We start from the raw sequence: 8,996 nt of genomic DNA on the forward strand, positions 1-8,996 counted from the left end.
GTATTAGGCATTTACAAATGGGAAAAGGGTCGAAATTATAATTGTATACCTTCGTCTATTGCAAGTGTAGCTCCAAAAGTTGAAGTTGCAAGACAGCAAGCACTGAATATGGAAGCAAAAACAAGTACGGGAGAAAACATCTTGGATTGTTGAAAAGATTTGAACTTAAAAAAATAAAATAGAAATAGAAAATGGACACAAAGCCCAGGGTATGGGTGAAGGCGTGAAGCAATGGCGAAAGCTAAGATCGATTGATCAAATATGTGCTGGGGATGGTGGTGAGATTGTGGATTTTGATGTGTCGTAGTGAACTGCTTGATGTTGTTGTCAGCGATGCTTTATTTTTTCTTTGATTACAAAGACTGTTTCAGACCTGTAACAATGTTTTTGGATGTTAATGAAGATGTTTAAATATGGAAGAGGGAAAAAAGAAAAGAAAATGGACACAAAGATGGGATGTTAATGAAGATGTTTAAATACGGAAGAGGGAAGTTCCATCCAATGAAAACCAGGCAAAAGAAAAAACGACAAAAAAAAAGTGATCTGGTCCCATGCACGGTCTATAATTAAAGTTTAAATTATTAAAAGTTTTCAGTAATAAACGTTTAAAATATTTTCATAATAATATAATATTTTATTCATATTCAAATTAGGGTAAACTACAAAAATAGTCACTTTTGTTTACCTCAAATTACATTTTAGTCACTTATGTTATCGTTTTGTTATGAAGCGGTCACACTACTGTTAAAATCCGTTACCTCCCTAACGGAAGTCCTACGTGGCAGTCCAAATGGGTTTTAAATGCCAACTTGGATGTCTAGTTGTTGGGATGAAAATAGGTTTTTAATTAAATAAAATTCAATTTGGACTGTCACGTAGGACATCCAAGTTGACAATTAAAACCCATTTGGACTGCCACGTAGGACCGCCGTTAGAGAGGTAACGGAGCTTAACGATAGAATGATCACTTCGTAACAAAACGATAACGTAAGTGACTAAAATGTAATATTTCAAACATAAGTGACTAAAATGTAATCTGAGACAAACAAAAGTGACTATTTTTGTAGTTTACCCTTCAAATTAAGTTGGTGCTCAATTAACTCATAATACCAACCTAGTTAAGAGCTTAATATATAGTATATAGATAATAAAAGTTTGTATCTATACTGTTATTAAGAGTTTGACTGAGTTAGTGTCAAACATTAATTAAATTTTAATCCAGTTGTAAAATTACTAAAAATACTTCATTATTTTTACAAAGTATTATTTTGAGAGTTTTTTTATTTTTATATAAATTTTAGAAAAAAAATACTTAATACATCGTAATTTTTCATTTCAATTAAAATTATATTTATTTTTTATATGATTTTTTTTTCTCACATGTGAATCATAATTGATATAAAAGTTACTACAGGATTAGAACATAATTTTTTAAAGTTTTGAATTCACATAATGTTGAAAAAAGTGGTAGGGGAGCAGCCATTATTGAAAGTCAATGATTATTTAAAGCCAAATAAAGTTGAGGGAAAGAACATCCTGAATGCATTAAAAAAATATGGTCAGTGAAGTAAATGGAATTTTTAGTGAAAGGAAACGAAGGCGAAAGCAAGCTTAAATTTGAGAAGATTTGTTTATTACCCAACTTTTAACAGATGAAATTTGACTTAAAATATTGAACTTAGAAGAATAAAATTAAGTTAAAAAATAGAAAGCCTTCATTTAAGTTGAGGCCCCAAGGCCATCCCTACTGGAATCCTAAAACGGATTAATGATAGGCATATTGCGGAGGCCAAGGTGGTGAAGAAAATTCGAGACAAATTTAAGGCATTGCGATCTGTTAACTCTTCCTGGTGATGTATAGCTTGGCCATGTGTTGACCAAAAAGGGGGAGTGATAGTGCTGAGGGGTGATGCATCTGCTGAGGGGGAGATACACACTTCTAGTACTGTTCTGCTATGGCCATGATCTACTGATGTTTTTCTTTTCTTTTGAAACATTTATTGATTTTGGGAACTCTGGTTTTAAAGGACTGTACTGTATAAATGGCTACTTATGTTGGATTTTGTTTGGTGGATGGATATTGATGATGTAACATCCCAAAAATTCCTTGATTGTAAACAATATGGAATATATTTTTAGTAAAATAATATATAATATCGATGAAAGTGAAGGTCGTTGGATACTAGAAGAAGTTGAATCAAGAAGTATGACATGACACATTAATTTAAGGTAGGGACTAAATCATAAAAAGTGAAAAGAGTTGTAGCCTTAGTGTAAATATTTAAAATTCATGAGGTCAAAATATTAATATGAAAAAGTTGAAGGACCAAAAGTGCAAGTACCCCAAATGAGGAAGAGACTAAAGGGGTGAAATAAATTGGTGAATGGGGATCAAATTGAATAAGTGAAAAAAATGAGAGGAATTAAAGTACAATATATCAAAAGTGAAAAATGGCACAAAAGTAAATGTTGAGATAATACAAGGGAAAAATAATCATTTCTAAATTAAGATAATTATCATGAATTGCCATGATGAATATTTTAAGTTGAAATATGATTAGTGAAATGTTTTATTATTATTTTATTAATAGATTTTTATATTATATTTTAATATTTTATCAATTTATTAAGTGGATATATTTTTATGGAAGCCACCAACGCCAGGAAGAAACTTTTTCTTTCTTATAATTTGTTCCTTCGTCATAAAATCTCATTATTTACTCCAAAAGAGAATTTCTATGAGCACGAAAGAGGAAAAATGAAGTAGACTTAAGGTCACGACATTGGCCACAAGATATCGTGACATGAACAATCAAAGAACCTAGTGCTAGGACACTGGCTATGATGTCGCGACATTAGTCCTGTTTTTCTCTACTTGTTCTTTTTTATCTAAAAGAGTCCTAAACGAACCCCGAATATAATCAAACTTTAGAAAAAGCCTAGAAATGATCCATAAAGCCTTAAATGACTTTAAAATGATCTAAAAGATAGAGAAAAAGTTGAACAATAAATTTGGTTATTTAATAAAATATTTGTTCTGAAATGTAGCACTCCTTACTCGGGTTTAGGTACTAGCTCAAGTAAAGGATATATTACATTTAATTTTGCCCCTTTTTTAATCTCAATATTCACTTTTGTGTCATTCCTCACTTTTGGTAAAATTGTAATTTAGTCCCTCTCATTTTTTACTTATTCAATTTGATCCCCACTCACCAATTTATTTTACCCTTTTATTCCCTTCCTCCTTTTGGATATTTACACTTTTTCTCTTTCAAATTTTTCATATTTATATTTTGACCTCATGAATTTTGAGTATTTATACTAAGGTCGCAACTTTTTTCATATTTTTACAATTTAGTGCCTACCTTAAATTAATTTGTCATGTCATACTTCTTGATTCAACTTCCTTTAGTATCCAATGGCCTTCAATTTTATCGATCTTATACATTATTTCATGACTTATTTATTTTCTTAGTTAAGTTTTTGTATTTAAGGGGAATATGCTAAGAGGGAGGTAAGGTTAATTAACATTCAAGCTTTTTGCTTTGTGTGTGTTTTGTTCAACAAATTGTTAAAAGGGGGCAATTGTTGGAAAATTTGGAATTGCTGAGATGTGCTTGAGGGAGTGCCTACATCATTCCCACTACCATAGACAACAACTTACCATATATGGGAAATTGACAATTTATCGAATGATATCTTTGGGCAAAGCTATGATCGTGGATTATATCTAATCCATCAATGAAGACCATATGACATGAAAAAATATATTTGGAGAACCGGATTAGATCAGATCATATCTATCGAATTTTTTGGATCATGGAAGTTGGATCGGATTGAAACTTTAGTATCTTACGTATCATTAGTCCATATTACCTTGATTTTATTATTATATTATTTTCAGCTATTTTAGCTGCTAGGATCATGATTGAACTTCACTATGTTAGCAACTTTCAAAATCTCTATTTAATTGAGAGATTTGTATAAATTATTAAGAGCGATGAACTTTATTTGTGAGAAGACATTTGATGTGCTTTTGCAAATTATGTTCTCAATGAGAGAATTTAATGATGACTAGGTTCACTGATTTTAATGTTTGAAGATAGTGCTTATTACTAGTTTTTAATTGGCTGCGGAGCAAACCTAGGAAAGTCAAAAACGTAAAAAAACATGGGTTGTTGAAAGACTTTTTAGGCATGAAAGCAAACTGAAGGATGTACAAAGACTTTGGATAATTTTATTTTGGAATTTTATTTGTAAAGATAATATTTTTATTTTTTATTTTATAAAAACAAAAAGGGAGAGACGAACAAGGGGTGCGCCTAGTCCCTCAACTTTTGGCTTTGAAATTAACGAACTTTCAATTTTTCTTCCATTTGCTTCTTTGTTCCTCAATTTCTTTATTTTCTTTTAGATATGCTTGTTTGGCAGTAAAATATTTTTCGGAAAATAATTTTTATAAAATGATTTACTTTTCTAGAAAATGATTTACTGAAAATATTTTCTAGTGTTTGGATGAATCTGTGTAAAATATTTTCCGTTGTTTGGCAGATTTCCTGAAAATATTTTCCGAAAAAGTTATTTTTACATATATTAATAAATTTATATACATATTAATAAATTTTTTATATTTTAAATTATTTTTACATATATTGCAATGAAATTAAATATATAATAATACTCAATTATTAAGCTACAATATTAACCGTCATAAATTGAAAACAACCAATGTCAAATAAATATTTGTAATTGTGTTAAAAATAAAAAACAAGAATTGAATAATTATAAATTAGCTTCCAAACCACAATTAAACAACAAAATTATCCACAAAATTATTTTAAAAAATCTATAAAATGAAAGTTTAATAAAAACACACATAAAGTTGTGTTTGTGAAGCTTTTAGAAATTGTCTTTTATTTTTCTTTAATTTGTTTGTTATATAAATTATTTATTAATTGTCTATTTTAAATTTCATGACAATCCTTCAACAGCTGAAAGCGATTAGTGTTTTAAATAGGTAGATAAATTAGTTAAGTAGGCCTTGCTGCAGGTATGAATAAATTCATAGCTAAAACACATAAGCACAATCAAAACTGTCCAAATAAATAAAGTAATGAGATCTGAATACAATTGTCGCGGTACATAGGATTTTATATGAAGTAATATATAACCCACCCTTCTCAAGAATAGGTTTATGTAAAGCTTTCAAAGTACAATCATATCTTGTAAATAGGTGTGATTCCCAGGAGATTGAAGCATTTTCTCATAACCACTGCGGTTGCTTCACATAATAGTAGTCTACTTGTTTCCTTATCTGACCCGATAACCTGCTCATTTCATCAATATATGCCACATGTCATCTTAAAGTTTAATTTCAACATCTTTTACCTAGAATTCACTCCGCCATTAGAACTTTCCTAGTTTCAACACTAGGTGAACGACCTTGTGAGGACAGGGTGACAAGCAATAACAAGGTTTATTTTACCAAGAAACCATATAATTAGATCATTGATCATACCTTGCACTCAGGGTTGCTGTAAAATTTAGAGAAGATTTCGGATAAATTATAGAGGTAGTCACACACAACATTCAGTAACAGATTGGTACAAGCCTCCTCAACAACCTGAAAGCAAGATAAAAATTTGTCAGACCGAGCCTGAGTCAAGAAACAATAAATAGATTGTTCTTTTTTTTCCTTACGTTCTTACCTCAGCAAACTGCAGCAAATGGAGCCCCAAATCGCGCTCATCCTTATGCTCCAATACTAATGTCCCCTTCTATTAAAAACAAAGAGATAATGGGTAAAAGTTGCAGATATTGAATCTGATACAAAAGAGTAGTTCTACTTAGCCTAATAACATCATACTAATGTCAGTACATAAAAAGGCAACTAACAGATTTACAACGCTACTGCTTCAGATTGAGGAGGAACTTACATTCTTCACATCCGGAGTAAGATAAATCCCTTTTTTACTTACTTTTAGGTTCAATTGAAGTACTCATGTTCTATATTCGTGTTCAACACATCCAGAGGTGATACAATCTTTTTACATAAAGGGACCAATAGCAGAATTTAACCTTTTTACATATTTTTTTTCTTTCAACGAATAAAATCCAATCCATAATAAAACCTCGTCCAAATTTGGATCATAATATAGTGAATACACTATGCATGCAGTATAAATATTTGAGAACCAAGAAATCACTAACTTACAAATAGCTAGCAATTGCCAAACAGCCATCAAACCAAAGGCGTAATGAAAAAAACAAGCTCCAAATCCCATCTCATTTTAAACTGAAGCCATTAGAACTCATAAAGAAAAGCTAGATATTTCAGAACCAAATAGGTAAATAAAGATTCCATAGCAATAAGTCTGTATATAATAACATCAACACAATCAGACAGTAAGTCTACTTTCAACTGCTAAAAACAGTAAGCTAGAACTTACCTTCACACAGTTGATAACATCAAGCGCTTGTGCCACCAGTTTGGTAAAGCATAGCATCGATCTCATCACCATCCTCCATTTCCAGCTGAAACAAAAGAGAAAATATGCATTAGAACACATTCCCCCTCCGCAATGTGCACATTAGCATGAGTGGTCACTCATCTAACAGAGAAAATAGAATGATACCTCATTAGGAGTTTGCTCGCCTCACAGGCGGCAGCCATCGAACAAGAAGGCAATCGAGTTGAAATCCACAGATTGTTGATCATAATATGCATTCATGAGCTTCTTCAGTTGAGTGCTTCTTTTGATCCTAAAGAAAGCTTCATTCCCATCCTAGGCTCATAATACAAAATTACAAATTTAGTCTAAAATAAAAGAGGAAGCCTTACTCCAAAAGGCCAATTATAAATCTCAAATCCACTACGACAATATGAATAACTCTCCAAATATATATATCACTTAACGGTAAACTAACAAAGTGTTGAACCAGTTCGCTTACCAACAAAAAAATTAACAGTTTCCATGAATAGATAAGTCAAAACAAAGGTGTGTCACGGTCACAACAAGAATTTATACCAAATTTGCAGTTCTCTATCATCCCAAAAGTACTAAAACTATTTCAGCCTTCAAATTTTCTACTCCCTACAACCTAAATTAACTTCCCATTATTCATATATCTTTCATTTATATCTCTCACTCCTAACCTGAACTCATTGGAATTAACAGTTCAAATTATTCCTACTAACATACGGACAAAGATACACTTAGCTTTTTCTCAATTTAAAAAAGCCAAAGATACCACAAATTTTAAACTTTGAGTAAACAAATTTACCTAGCTCTCTGATCCTCCTTTTGGTTTCTCTAGATGCAACGACAAAAACTGTCATCGATCATGGGTTGTTACTAGGTTAAGAATTTGTTTTCTGGAACCAGACCCAATCCACAATCAAATCAGTGAAAATTAAACAGAAAAAATGTTTTCTGGAATCTTCAACAATGGAAGCTTTAACAAACAATTTGGATCTTTAAAAAAATTAAACAGAAAAAATACTTGTTGATGACAGAGAGAGAATCACTGCTTCTGGGTCTTCTTTTTTTACTATGGCTGCTAATTTTTTCGAGTTTCTTCAAAATACAAGTAAGGCCAACGGTCGACGAAGATGACGGACGGAGATGGTGAGGTGAGGTGACGAACGAAGATGAAGAGGCAGAGGATGTGGAAAAAAATTTACTTAGAAGAGAAATGAGATTGCTTAGAAGAGAAATGAGTAAGGGAAAATGTCTTACAGATTAGAAATCGGTAAGACAATTTCCAAAATTTTACTTTGGATTTTACCCGTGTTTGTAAATTTTTTTCCTATGGAAATTATTTTCCACAAAACAAACACTGGAAATGAATGAAAATATTTTCTGGAAAACATTTTCCACCAAACAAACACCCCTTAATTTAAATTACAGTCCTTCTTTTGTTGCGTAGATTCTTTTTCGTAAGCAACTAAACTCTCATTTTAGCTTTACGCAGATAATGATCCGGGAGAAAATCAGTCAGACTCAAAACTATATCAAAATCCTCTATTTCGGTATTATTTATTTCTCTGGTTTAGAAGATAGATACAGTTGTCTTTCAAATTCGTAAGTAAAAAACGGTCCATTAATTTGGTGTTGTGTGGCGTACAATTAGAAGAATTGATACAATCTATAAATGTTATAATCGATCTACTGAAGAACAATTTGATGTGACCAATTGAGTGAGTGGTTCGATCCATTAAGGGAAATAACGGTCGAGTTTAAACATCCTGCGTGATTGAGACCATTGATTTGAGTCAGGCCCTTCTAGTTCTCAAGGCTACCAATGAGTTAAATCGTGAAAGTTGATTTCAGGGTTGTTCTTTTAGTAAAAGTTCATTGTTGAGCATTTTCGCAGTTAATTTACACACGGAAGAACTGGTGGTCTAAGGCATTTCCTCGATCACTATAATTGACTTATCGGTTAGAGGAGAATATTTGTTGTCAATGATCAATTTGAAACATGAGCCTAAGTTGTCCCTGAAATTAGAACGTTGTCTAATTGATTTATTCAATCTTTATTTTGTTTTGTTTATTTTAATGCAATTTTGATTTTTTTATTTTAATCAAATTTAATCCCCTTTTCTATTTTTTGTATAGATCGACGCATGTTATGGGCACGACAGTTGCTTGCCGCGCAACCTGGTTAACACGAATAACAATTTTAGATATCTCAGTCCCTATGAAATTGACCCCACTCCCTATACTACTATTTATATTTTGTTTAGGTGTATGAACTTTATTTTTGGTGGATTCGACACCCATCATGCGTAAACCAACTCTGTTGTCACTTGTTTTCTTTTTGTTTTCACAGTGTTTGGGAAAGTGCTAACCTCCATAGGTTGTAGTGACTCGGTTTCTAGTGGTGTTAGAAAATATGGTTTTAGAACCACATTCTCGCTAACCAAGTTCTCAAATATAGAATAGGAATATTTACAGGGTTAACATGAAATTATAATGAATATCAATTAAGTAATT

At 31.6% G+C, this 8,996-nt stretch overlaps 1 protein-coding gene across 2 annotated transcripts; it reads right to left on the bottom strand.

The window, feature by feature from the left end:
* Positions 1 to 5,078: 5,078 nt before the first annotated feature.
* LOC107928047 (arginine--tRNA ligase, chloroplastic/mitochondrial) lies at positions 5,079 to 8,013 on the bottom strand. 2 transcript variants are annotated; one of them, XM_016859201.2, is made up of 7 exons: positions 7,504 to 8,013; positions 7,285 to 7,375; positions 6,636 to 6,785; positions 6,450 to 6,534; positions 5,709 to 5,777; positions 5,519 to 5,623; positions 5,079 to 5,327 (listed from the first exon to the last, which is right to left on the bottom strand). In XM_016859201.2, the coding sequence occupies exons 3-7, from the start codon at positions 6,725 to 6,727 to the stop codon at positions 5,217 to 5,219; spliced, it is 462 nt and encodes a 153-aa protein (XP_016714690.1). In that variant the 5' UTR covers positions 6,728 to 6,785; positions 7,285 to 7,375; positions 7,504 to 8,013; the 3' UTR covers positions 5,079 to 5,216. The 2 variants fall into 2 exon arrangements, with proteins under 2 accessions (XP_016714690.1, XP_016714691.1); XM_016859202.2 differs by lacking the exon at positions 7,285 to 7,375 and having other exon boundaries at positions 7,504 to 7,931.
* Positions 8,014 to 8,996: the final 983 nt, after the last annotated feature.

The sequence above is a fragment of the Gossypium hirsutum genome, chromosome D01 (genome assembly GCF_007990345.1).
Source record: "Gossypium hirsutum isolate 1008001.06 chromosome D01, Gossypium_hirsutum_v2.1, whole genome shotgun sequence".
In the NCBI taxonomy this organism is placed as follows: Eukaryota; Viridiplantae; Streptophyta; class Magnoliopsida; order Malvales; family Malvaceae; genus Gossypium; species Gossypium hirsutum.